Here is a 13,010-nt window from a genome sequence, read left to right as displayed (position 1 = left end):
TTAGTGATTCAAAGAAATTATAAATCGTCATAAAAATAGTATATATTGTCAGTTTGTAAAGACACTGCTATTTTTTTTTTTTTTTTTAGAACAGAACAAGGTTCATTTTTTTCTGTAAAGTGGTTAAAAACTTTATCTACATTTCTCATCATGTTTTGAATTGAAAAAGTGTGCAATGTTCCCAATGCTGGAGCTAAAAACTAGTGTAAAGATTTTGTGATTAACTCAAGTTTTTGGAACACACTTATTTTGAACACTATTGTATATGCTAGGAGTACCGTATATACTCGAGTATAAGCCGAACCCCCCTAGTTTTGCCACAAAAAACTGGGAAAACTTATTGACTCAAGTATAAGCCTAGGGTGGGAAATGCAGCAGCTACTGGTAAATTTAAAAAATAATAGATACCAATCAAAGTAAATTTAATTGAGACATCAGTAGGATAAATGTTTTTGAATAGCCATATTGAATCAGGAGCCCCATATAATGGTTCATACAGTTCATGATGGCCCCATACGATGCTCCATACAAAATACACCCCAAATGATGCTGCACAAAGGTTAATAATGGCCCCATAAGATGCTCCATAGAATAATATGCCCCATATGCTGCTCCATAAAGGTTATGGCCTCATAAGATGCTCCATAGATTATTCCCCCATATGCTGCTCCATAGATTATACCCCCATATGTGCTCCATAGATTATGCTCCCATATGCTGCCCCCATAAGATGCTCCATATATTATGCCCCCATAAGATGCTCCATATATTATACCCCATAAGATGCTCCATATATTATGCCCCCATATGCTGCTTCAAATAAATAAAAAAAAAATGACCTACTCACCTCTCCGTCGCTGGGGGCCAGGTGCAGATGTCGCTGGACCCGGCACCTGAGATATTCATCTGTCCTGGGTCCACCGCTGCTCACCGCTATCTGCCACATCATCTGTCAGTGATGTTCAGGCAGCAGAGGGCACGGTGCACACTAACCACGTCACCGCGCACTCTGCTGTCTGAATGTCAGTGACAGAGGACACATCAGACAGCAGCAAGCAGCGATGGACCGGGGACAGGTGAATATAGCCTATACTTACCCCGCCCTGGCACGGTCTCCGCAGCCCTGTTCTCCCTTCCTGCCTTAAGCGGTCATGTGGTACCGCTCATTAAACTCCATGAATTTGCGCATATTCATGAGTTTAATGAGCGGTGCCATGTGACTGCTGAAGGAAGGAAGGGAGACCGTGGAGAAACGGGGTCGGCTGCTGAGACGCATCAGGAGGGGGTAAGGATGACCTGACACCCCCACCGACCCCCTGGCATATGACTCGAGTATAAGCCGGGGGGGGGCTGGGCTTTCCGCCCAAAAAAATAGGCTGAAAAATCTCTGCTTATATTCGAGTATATACGGTATGTAGATCTTGTCGAGACTGGATTCACATACAGAGTTTTGCAGCAATTTTCATGGCATTTAGCAAACATCAAGGACATATATATTATATACATTACATATTATATAATATAATATTTTTTTTTCTGTCAATATGGACATGTGAGGGCTTGTTTTTTGCGGGACGAGTTGTACTTTTGAGCGATTTTGAATAACCTGCCATTACCAGGAGTCACAGCGTTTCTAGCAGATAAATCAGCATATTCTGTAAGGATAGCAGGTAGTTCTGCTGGCTTGTCTAATGCGGCTTGACAGGTGTTGTGGCTTAAAGGCTGTCCAGGGACCTTCTGTCTAAAAACAAACTGGGCTCTATCCTGTACTATGGCCAATTCTTGTTTGGGCAGAAATTGTATGATATTTAAAAAAAAGCCAGTGATAAAAGGACTTTCCCGTTTTTTTTTTTTCCACAGCAGATAAGAGAAAACATTCCCTTTGGGGGGAAAAGATATAATAGAGGAATCCTTCGGGAGAGAGAAGAAAGTGGGAGTTCAGGAGTAGTAAAGAACCCATATTTACGTTTGGAGGTCCCTCTTCAGGAACTAAGGCTAGTTTCACACTAGCGTTTTGGCCCGCAGCACACGGCGCTGCTAAGCCCCGCCCCCTCCGGACATCTCCGCCTAGTGTCGCACATCGTTGCATACGATCTGCACACCCTATCTTTAGCATAGGGTGCGCAGACTGTGCGCTGGCCGTACGCTATTAGGATTTTGCGTGCGCTGCGCCCTTTTGACGGTGCGCCGATGTGAGCCGAACGCACCATGTTGCATTTTGGTGCGCTCTGAGCACTGTCAAAAGGGCACAGAGCACGCAAAATCCTACTAACGCACGCCCAGCGCACGGTCTGCGCACCCTATGCTAAAGATAGGGTGTGCAGATCGCATGCAACGATGTGCGACACTAGGCGGAGATGACCGGAGGGAGCACGGCAGGGGGCGGGGCTTAGCAGCGCTGTGCGCTGCAGGCAAAAACGCTAGTGTGAAACTAGCCTAAGAAATCTTCTCAATGACTCCAGGCCACAAGTAGGGGGAAGGCTTTCGCTCTTCATCCAGGCTTGAGAGAACATGTTTTCCAGCAGCTGGATTCGGGACCTAATAGGTTTAAAAATAGATGATCAACTAACTCATCTGGACACCCCCAGGACGTCATCAGAAAAACACATAGCCCTAGAGACAGATGTCTATGGCTTGATAAGGAAAAGGGAAGGGGATTTTATTCCCCCCCCCCCCCCTTTTTTTTTTTATTTATTTATTTATTTTTTTAAACTCTTCATTCAAAACCATCATCAATCTGAATAGCCTAAACCGATGGATAAAACATTAGACCTTCAAAATGGAATTGATAAGCATGGCTAGAAAGCTACTATTTCACAATTGTTTCATGGTGGTTATAGACCTAAAGGATGCTGATTTTTACATCCAGATTCATCTAAACCATCAAGTATACTTGAGTTGCTTTATACAGTTAGGTCCATATATATTTGGACAGAGACAACATTTTTCTTATTTTGGGTCTAGACATTACCACAATGAATTTTACACAAAACAATTCAGATGCAGTTGAAGTTCAGATTTCCAGCTTTCATTTCAGGGTATCCACATTAAAATTGGATGAAGGGTTTAGGAGTTTCAGCTCCTTGACATGTGCCACCCTGTCTTTAAAGGGACCAAAAGTAATTGGACAGATTAAATAATTGTAAATAAAATGTTCATTTCTAGTACTTGGTTGAAAACCCTTTGTTGGCAATGACTGCCTGAAGTCTTGAACTCATGGCCATCACCAGACGCTGTGTTTCTCCTTTTTGATGCTACGCCAGGCCTTCACTGCGGTGGTTTTCAGTTGCTGTTTGTTTGTGGGCCTTTCTGTCTGAAGTTTAGTCTTTAACAAGTGAAATGCATGCTCAATTGGGTTGAGATCAGGTGACTGACTTGGCCATTCAAGAATATTTCACTTCTTTGCTTTAATAAACTCCTGGGTTGCTTTGGCTTTATGTTTTGGGTCATTGGTCGTCGTTTCATACTACAGATTGACAATCAGTTTGGCTGCATTTGGCTGGATCTGAGCACACAGTATGGCTCTGAATACCTTAGAATTCATTCGGCTGCTTCTGTCCTGTGTCACATCATCAATAAACACTAGTGACCCAGTGCCACTGGCAGCTATGCATGCCCAAGCCATCACACTGCCTCCGCCGTGTTTTACAGATGATGTGGTATGCTTTTGGATCATGAGCTGTACCACGCCTTCGCCATACTTTTCTCTTTCCATCATTCTGGTAGAGGTTGATCTTGGTTTCATCTGTCCAAAGAATGTTCTTCCTGAACTGTGCTGGCTTTTTTAGAGGATTTTTTAGCAAAGTCCAGTCTAGCCTTTTGATTCTAGCTTAAGGATGGCTTGTTTCACCTGCATGGAGAGCTCCTTTGACCGCATGTTTCCTTCACAGCAAAACCTTCCAAATGCAAGCACCACACCTCAAATCAACTCCAGGCCTTTATCTGCTTAATTGAGAATGACATAGCGAAGGGATTGCCCACGCCTGTCCATGAAATAGCCTTGGAGTCAATTGTCCAATTACTTTTGGTCCCTTTAAAAACAGGGTGGCACATATTAAGGAGCTGAAACTCCTAAACCCTTCATCTAATTTTAATGTGGATACCCTCAAATGAAAGCTGAAAGTCTGAACTTCAACTGCATCTGAATTGTTTTGTTTAAAATTCATTGTGGTAATGTCTAGAACCAAAATTAGAAAAATGTTGTCTCTGTCCAAATATGTATGGACCTAACTGTATATACAGGGAGAAATGAGACCTTAACAAATCATAGCTCTTCCATTTGGTTTGTCTGTGGCTTCCAAGGATCTTCACAAAGGTAATAGTTGATGACTGCCTACCTTGGCATCTGGATCACCATTATAGTTCCTTACCTAGATGACTTCCTGATCATGGGGAAGTCAGAGGAGCACTGCAACACAACTGGAAGATGTAAGAGTCATCTTAGATGATCTTGGCTTCATTATAAGCACTCACAAGTAAAAGCTAAATCCAATAAAAATACAGTCATTCCTGGGCCTCATTCTAAACTCTGAGCTTCAAGCTTGTCTTTTACCTGAGAAGAAAATGGACAAGGCAATGGCCCTTGCCTTGGCAGCAATGGAAGTTTTAAAGATGACCCTAAGAAAGACAATGTCCCTATTGGCAACTCTAACATCCTGCATGCCAGTGGTGATGTGGGCCCAGCTCCACACGAGACAGCTTAAGTGGGAAATTACCTGCACAAAGGTTGCTATCAGGGCATTTAGAAGGAAAGGAAAAACTTTCTTTAGAAGCCAGAAATTCCCTCTTAGGCTGTGTGCACACGCTGCGGATTAGGTGCGGATTCTTCCGCGCGGATTTTGTAAAATCCGCAGGTCAAAATACCTGCGGTTTTACCTGCGGATTGCTCTGCGGTTTGGCCCTGCGGTTTTTCGTCTCCTCAATGGAGGAGATGGCAAACCGCAGGGGAATCCGCAGAAAGAATTGACATGTCAATTCTTTCTGCGGATTGAAAACCGCAGCTAATCCGCGCGGAAAATTCCGCACCGTCTGCACTGCGGTTTTTGATTCCCATAGGGAATCATTGTACTGTACACCGCAGCAAAAACTGCTGCGGGTCCGCAGCGGCCAAAACCGCTGCGGAACCGCAGCAAAATCCGCAGCGTGTGCACACAGCCTTACGGTGGAGAGACAGGGCAAACCTAGCATCAGGCGTCCAATGAATGAAGTCGGTGAGCGACTTGATCACAACAGATGCAAGCAATTCAGGTTGGGGGCACACCTGAAGGGTCAGACAATTCAGGGTTCTTGGTCACTCTTCGAGAGGGGTCAAACCTGAAGGAGTTGTGGGCAGTAGAAAGAGCGGTAAAGGGCTTTCTCCCCTCCTTGGTCGCCACCTTCATGATGTCAGACAGTCTGGATACGGTGGTGTATATATCAACCACGAGGGATAGCACCAGGGATAGCAGAGCAACACAGTTTGTCCCTAAAAGCAATTCACATAAAGGGGACAGAGAACACCAAGCCAGACTTCCTAAGCCGCAACAGACTGACATAATGGGAAAGGACCTTACGCTCCCAGGTGTTTCAGCAGATAGTTGAAACCAGAAGTTTACATACATTATATAAAATGGCACATATGCATGTCTTTATCATCTGACATGAAATCATAGTAAACCTTTCCCATTTTAGGTCAATTAGGATTACTATAATTTTTTTTTTTAAATTCGTTTTTTATTGAAAATACTATAATACAACATTATCACAAATGTACAACACAGGTCAAAGTAATATAAATGTGTGATTATGCAACCATTGCAGTATAAACAAAGAGCTCCGGTCTTAACCCTCTTCCACCCAGGGCCCTTCCCCAACCTTTATTTGACTGGTTCAATTGTGACTCGCTAACTGTGTGGCTTCCCAAGCCTGCCAATCCCTGGTGAACTTCTGTAAGGCGTTATTTTTGTGGGCTAGCATTTTTAAAAAAAAAAAACCGTGGTATTATTAACTGCTTGAGCTATGGCCTCTTTCTTAGGAATAACATCTTTTTTCCACTGTTTAGCTAATAGGAGTCTTGTCGTTAACACAATGAGCCGTTACCACTCTAGAGCACGGGGGGAATGCATGTATGTTTAACAGGAGGAGCGCCACCTCGGGAGTCGGCTGGACGGTCTTTCCAACTACCAGTGAAATAAGTCTAAGGCTGAATGCAGACATACTTTTTTGCCCTGCGGATTTTTCCGTGCAGAATTGAAGAAATCCGCAGGTCAAATGACCTGCATTTTTCCTGCGGATTTCTTCCTTTTTTAATGCGGTTTTCTTGCGTTTTTTGTGCGGTTTTCCACTGCGGATTTCCCCCTGCGGATTTGGAGACTGGGGAGGTGGAAATCCGCACAAAAGTAGCATGCTGCGGATTTTGTACCGCAGGAAAACCGCGCGGAAAAATCCGCAGTGTCTGCCCAGCGGTTTTTTTTTTTTCATTGATTTAAATGCTACTGTAAATCACAATGCGGATATGCAGCGTTTCTGCCCGGAAAAATCCGCTGCGGATCCGCTGGATATCCGCATCGTGTGCACACAGCCTAAAGGCGTGATCCCACAGAGAAGTTATAAGTGGACAATCCCAAAATATATGATATAAGGACCCCACCTGATTAGTTTCGCCAACATAGGTGTGAGGTGTTGGGGAAACATGGAATGGCACTTCACGGGAGTAAAATACCAGCGGAGTATCAGCTTCAAGTGTGATTCAAAGTGGGACGCACATCTAAACGTCCGTCCTGCCAATTTAATTGCTCTTAACCAGTCCTGGTCAGGTATGGCTTTACCAAGGTCTTTTTCCCCAAGATATGAAGGGTATAGATTTTACCAATCTGCTCTTATGTCCCAAGGAATCATAAAGGGGTCTCAAGCCCATATCTAGGGATGAGGAAGATGAGAGGGTCCTAATAATATCACTATTAACCCTATATGGGAAGATTAGATATTTCTTTAAAATATATTGTACCCGGAGATATGAGAAATGGTCTTTAAAGGTCAAGCCAAACCTGTTTTTCAACTGGGCAAAAGGTAAGAGTGCAATCTTCAACTATATCGCTTAATACCGTGATCCCGCCTATCTTCCAATGGTACAGGTCAAGGTCCTCTGATAACACCTCCAGAAGTTCTAAAGGTGCCTCCAGAGGCAATGCAGGGATGTGTGTCTGAGTGGAGGAGTGAATCTGAAGCCAATTAGACAGGGAGTGCTTAGTCAGTGGAAGGAGGGCCCCCAGGTTCCGTGGGTCAACCAGAGATGCCCAGGATTACTATAATTTTTAATATTTGCCAAATGCCAGAATGAGCGAGAGAATGTTTTAAGGCATTTTTATTACTTACTGCTAAGTCAAAAGTTTACATACACTAAGATTACTATGCCTTTAAACAATTTTGGTCAGCCCATTTGATGATGTCATGTGTTTGGATGAGTCTGTTTTTTTGGCGACATCTGAGTTAGAGACACACCTGTGGATGTATTTTAATGCACACCTGGAACACACTGCATCTTTGTGTAGCATCATGGGAAAGTTTAAAGAAATCAGCCAAGATATCAGGAAGAGAATTGTGGACTTGCACAGGTCTGGCTCATTCTTGGGTACAATTTCAAGATGCCTGAAGGTCCCTCGTTCATTTGTGCCAACAACTATGTACAAGTACAAACAAGATGGGAATGTCCAGCTATCATACTGCTCAGGAAGGAGATGGGTGCTGTGTCCCACAGATGAGCATGCTTTGGTCCAACCTGTGCATATCAACCCAAGGACTAAAGCAATAGACCTTGTGAAGATGATGGCGGAAGCTGGTGAGATTGTGTCAATATCCACAGTGAAATGAGTACTGTATCAACATGGGCTGAAAGCTTACTCTGCCAAGAAGAAGCCATTACTACAAAAGAAACCTTTAAAAACCAGATTAATGCACACAGGAACAAAAACCTTAATTTTTGGAGACATGTCCTGTGGTCTGATGAAACTAAAATTTTACTTTTTGGGCATATTGACCATTGTTACGTTTGGAAGAAAAAGGGATACGCTTAGAAGCCTAAGAACATCATCCCAACTGTGAAACACGGGGGTGGCAGCATCATGTTGTGGGGTTGTTTTGCTGCAGGAGGGACTGGTGCACTTCATAAAATAGATGGCATCATGAGAAACGAAGATTATGTGGCAATACTCAAGCAACATCTCAAGATATCAGCCAGCCAGGAAGTTAAAGCTTGGGCGGAAATGGGTCTTCCAAATGAACAATGACCTGAAGCATACTGCCAAAATGGTAACACAGTGGCTTAAGGATAACAGAGTCAATGTTTTGGAGTGGCCATCACAAAGTCCTGATCTCAGTCCTATTGAAAATTTATGGGTAAAGCTGAAGAGGCTGGTGTGAGCAAGGCAACTTACAAACCTGGATCAGTTACTCCAGTTTTGTCAGGAAGAACGGGCACTAATTTTTTTTTTTTTTTTAATCAGATATTTTTTATTGAAATTTTTAAAACATAACATCACTTATTTCAAAGTACCCCACATTCCTTACCACATTACCTACCACCCCCCCATCCCGTTCCCTGGTCCAATGCTAAGTTATACCAAAATAGATGCAAAGCATACATAGATAAGGCATACATCCTAAGGCGCATAGTATGATCATAAATCATATTCAGAGTATCATGAACATGTTACGATAACACATTTACAGATGACAAACCTGGAATGTTCAGCCATCCTGCCCAGATTTTTTCAAACATCGCCGGCCTTCTTCATGTAAGATAAATGGCCTTCTCTCTGCACAATGTAAGGTTAAGCTTATTTACATTTTCTTTCCGTGTGGGGACTTTAGCCGAGATCCAGTGATACGCTATTAGTTTCCTAGCAATAAAGAGCATTCTAGCAACTGATGTTTGTAGATTATCGTCACCCCTCACCTCCAGCGGGCACTAATTTTGACCAACTATTGTGAGAAGCTTGTGGATGGATATCCCAAACGTTTGACCCAAGTCGTTCAGTTGAAGGGCAATGCTACCAAATACTAATGAAATGTATAAACCTTTGACTTTGCAGTAAGTGATAAAAATGCCTTAAAACATTCTCTTTCATTATTCTGGCATTTGACAAATTATGGTAATCCTAATGAATCTAAAAAGGGAAAGGTTTATTCTGATTTCATGTCAGATATTGAGAAAAACATGCAAATGTGTCTTTTTATATGGTGTATGTAAAGTTCTAGTTTTAGCTCTAGTTCACTTGTAGGGATTGCCAGAAATAATGGAACATAAAAGGAGAAATGTTCTGTTCGCTACACCCAAGGGAAACCCTTATACGGTTTATGCCCTTCAGAACCCTTGAAACTTCAGGATTGCATATGCCTTTTCTCCAACAGTTATGATCCCAGCAGTCTTGAAGAAGATCAGGGAGAATCAGGTAAAGGTGACTTTGATTGCTCCATTCTGGCCAAAAAGACCATAGTTTTCCCTATTGAGAATGTCCGTGTCAGATCCATGGATCCTGCCGGAGATCCCAGACCTTCTCACTCAAAGTCCAGTATGCCACTCTCAAGTGAATGGCTGGCTTCCATCGAACAGCATGGAATTTGAGAGGGCAATGTTGAGTCGGAAAGGTTTTTCTGCAGGGTCAGTTTCCACTTTATTGAAGAGTGAAAAACCTATAACAAAAATTTACTGCAGGGTGTGGAATTTTTTGGGGAGTTTTCAGGGAAATATTTGGGGAAGAAGAGGCTCCAGTCAGTTCCAGCCTAGAGTTTCTGCAGAGGGGGTTTGCGCTAAACTTAGCTACTAGTACCTTCAAGGTTCAGGTTTCAGCCTTAGGCATATTATACAATTGCTATCTTGCAGCTAATAAATTGATATAGAGGTTTAGAAAATCCTGTGTCAGATCCAGACTGGTCCCAATTCCAAGGGCTCCTCCATTGGATCTAAATTTAGTTCAAGAGGCATTGACCAAGGATCCATTCGAACCTTTAGTGTACGTGCCCACGATCATAAATTGCTACAGTTTTGAAGCTGCATATTTATGCGGCCAGATGTTACAGCTTAGTGGATGAGAATTCTAGAAATCCATGTCCACTATGTGTGTATGTGTGCCTGCGGATCACATGAGGATCGCAGAATGTCAATTTCTCTTGCAGAGACTCTTATCTCCACAACAGAAATACAATCAATAGAATGTATTGAATGTGGTAAATCTGCATTGGTTCAGTGAACACATGCGGATTTACCTGCGAAAATACTCTGCGTCCAAAGCGCTGCTACTTCCCGATCGTGGGCACACAGCCTTACAGGAATGAATGGTTGCTTATCTTACCGTAAAAACAATTATATTGGTAGAACTAACCTTGGCCCATAGGGTGAGTGATATCAAGGCCCTTTCATTAAATCCTACTTATACGCGGGTATATGAGGACAGGATTATATGAAGACCTGATCAGGCCTACCTTCCCAAAGTATCCTTAAAATTTCATAGTCGTCGAGAGATTGTCCCGCCCTCCTTCTGTAATAATCCTAGGAATTCAGAAGAAAAACCCGGTTAGAGTATATGTCTATAAACTAGTCATTGGAGGAAAATCCAGTCCTTGTTTGTAGCCTTTAGGCTATGTGCACACGCTGCGGATTTTTCCGTGCGGATTTTGCAAAATCCGCAGGTCAGAAGACCTGTGGATTAGCCTGCGGGTTTGCCCTGCGGTTTATCAACTCTACAATGGAGGAGATGGCAAACCGCAACGGAATCCGCAGAAAAGAATGACATGTAAATTCTTTCTGCGGATTGGAAACCGCAGCAAAAACCGTGCGGAAAATTCTGCACCGTGTGCACTGCGGTTTCCATTTTCTATAGGTTATAATGGTACTGTACAAAGCAGCAGATTCTTCTGCGGATCCGCAGGGCCACATCCGCTGCGGATCCCCAGCAGAATCCGCAGCATGTGCACATACCCCTAAGGGTAGCAGAAAGGAGCATAAGGTGGATCAAGGATTCCATTAGTCTAGTCTACTCTGCTAATGGTGCTCCGGTTCCTGAGGGCTTCAAGGCTCACTCCACCAGAACTGTTGCAGGCTCCTGTGCAGAGAAAGCTGAGGTATCTATTGATCAGATATGTAAGGCTGCAACCTGGTCCTCACACTCTCTACTTTCTTTAAGCACTACTGACTGGATCTATTCTCCTCCACTGACTTAACCTATGGTAGAAGCATGCTGCAATCTGTGGTCCTTCCCTGAGGAGTTTTAATTTCTCCATAAATCTTTCAGGTGTGCGTTCTTGAGTGAAGAGAAAACAAGGTTACTTACCGGTAGACGTTTTTTCCGGAATATGACCTGAAATGTCTGGGGATTACTCGTGCAGAAGGTCCTGCAGCTTCCATTCATTCCCAGTAGCTTCATCTCTTGCTCTGCACCAATCACGTAGATCAGTGCAGCGCAGGAGAAGAGTGGGCTGCTCTATGTGATCAGGAAGGACACAGTGTCGGCGGTCTCCTCCATCACTGGAAGCTGCCTCCGCATTCTAAAGCGCACACACTTTTTAACAAGATTTTTTTCTTATTAAAAAATGTAACTTATAGTCTGAAAAATACGATAACTCCTTTATAGGTTCTCTGTCAATGTTTGTTTCTGCCAACACAGTGGGTTGAGATTTATAGGTGTAAAATGTCATTCTAAGGACTCATTCAGATGGTCAAAGATTGCTCTGCTGATGCATGGACTGGCCGCGGGTCTCCTGACCCGGACGTCACCGCTTCATGTATTTCTATGTGGCTGTCTCACTCAGGTCGGGGAGCTGTGGCCAGTCCATGCATTGATTCCTGATCTCGGACCGATGTACATGGACATCTGAATATGAGCCTTTACAGTCCAAACGGTAGCAATAAACAAATGTCTTGCATGCAATGCTAAAATGTGTGATCTCTAACCGACAGAAAAGGGACATCTATTTTGTGGACTCATCCTGCACCTTTCCTTCTGACTTCAATGACAAGCTGACCCTGCGAGACAAGCAGCCATCACCCAAACATAAAGGTCTCTTGGATGAAAGCTTCCTAGAGTGCCCCAGATGTCGCGTGATGTACCCCACCAGCCAGCATCGGGAGCTCCTGGCACACATCGATTTCTGCACCAGCTGAAGAAATTCTACTGTTACAACTGACCTGACCAACGTATGATGGAGGGTTCATCTCTTATACACTCCTTTTTATAAAATTATAAAATTACGTGTGGTGTATTTTTATTTGATGTATATGTTACACCTGCAGTCACGAAGATCTTACCAATAGGTCATGGCCATTCATGCATTGCATCACATGTTGTACTGTTGAGATTATCCAGCTTGGGTTGGTCATCAACATCATTCGTTGTAATATTGCAACAGTTTTTTTTTTTTTTTTAAATGTACAGTCTACACTGGTTGATCTGCCTTGGCAAATCTGGGGTTAATTGAACTGACATAAATAAGGCCCGGCTGCCATTTTGCACTAAGACCTAATAAAGCAAACCCATTTATAACAGCCAGGCTTGAAAGTACAAGTTTCTCTTCTGATGCACTGATTTCAGTCGATATATTCGTCTTTGATATATGTAATATGATAAACTGTCTGCTTAACTTATAAAATTGCACTTTTATTTTTCAGTTGTCTTTTTTTTTTTTTTTTTTTTGCTGTATTTTAATTTCTGTGCTAGTAGTATTCATTGCTCTGAACTGTATTCATTGCTCTGAACTGTAGAATAGAGATTGAGGCTATGAGAAATGGGATATAATAAAGTTTATCTAATGGTGATGTCTTTGTGTGGTGGTCACAAATATATCCAGTTTTGGCCTTTTATGACAGTTTTTCACAACCGGCATGCCACTTTGTAACTCTTTACAGAGGTATTCTCCAGTTACTAATTTGCTTTAATCAAGAAGAGCACATGAAAATAAGCAAGTTTGCAATTGACGATCTCTTTCTATCATTGTCCTATAATGAGAACTTCATAGAGATCTTACATAGTATGCAGCTG

General features: G+C 42.8%; 1 protein-coding gene across 6 annotated transcripts in view; it reads left to right on the top strand.

Moving 5' to 3' along the window:
* The window catches only part of CEP55 (centrosomal protein 55), a 62,835-nt gene extending 50,048 nt beyond the window's left edge, over window positions 1–12,787 (top strand). For all 6 annotated transcript variants that reach the window (XM_073555839.1, XM_073555841.1, XM_073555838.1 and 3 more), the window contains one exon: window positions 11,933–12,787. In XM_073555839.1, coding sequence (XP_073411940.1) covers window positions 11,933–12,136 — 204 coding nt within the window. In that variant the 3' untranslated portion in view covers window positions 12,137–12,787. The remainder of the gene's footprint in view (window positions 1–11,932) is intronic.
* Window positions 12,788–13,010: the final 223 nt, after the last annotated feature.

This window comes from Dendrobates tinctorius, unplaced genomic scaffold (genome assembly GCF_039654945.1).
Source record: "Dendrobates tinctorius isolate UK_male_01 unplaced genomic scaffold, ASM3965494v1 ptg000230l, whole genome shotgun sequence".
Classification (NCBI taxonomy): domain Eukaryota; kingdom Metazoa; phylum Chordata; class Amphibia; order Anura; family Dendrobatidae; genus Dendrobates; species Dendrobates tinctorius.
Note: the sequence above shows the minus strand (reverse complement) of the source record. Positions and strands in the feature narration are given on the sequence as shown.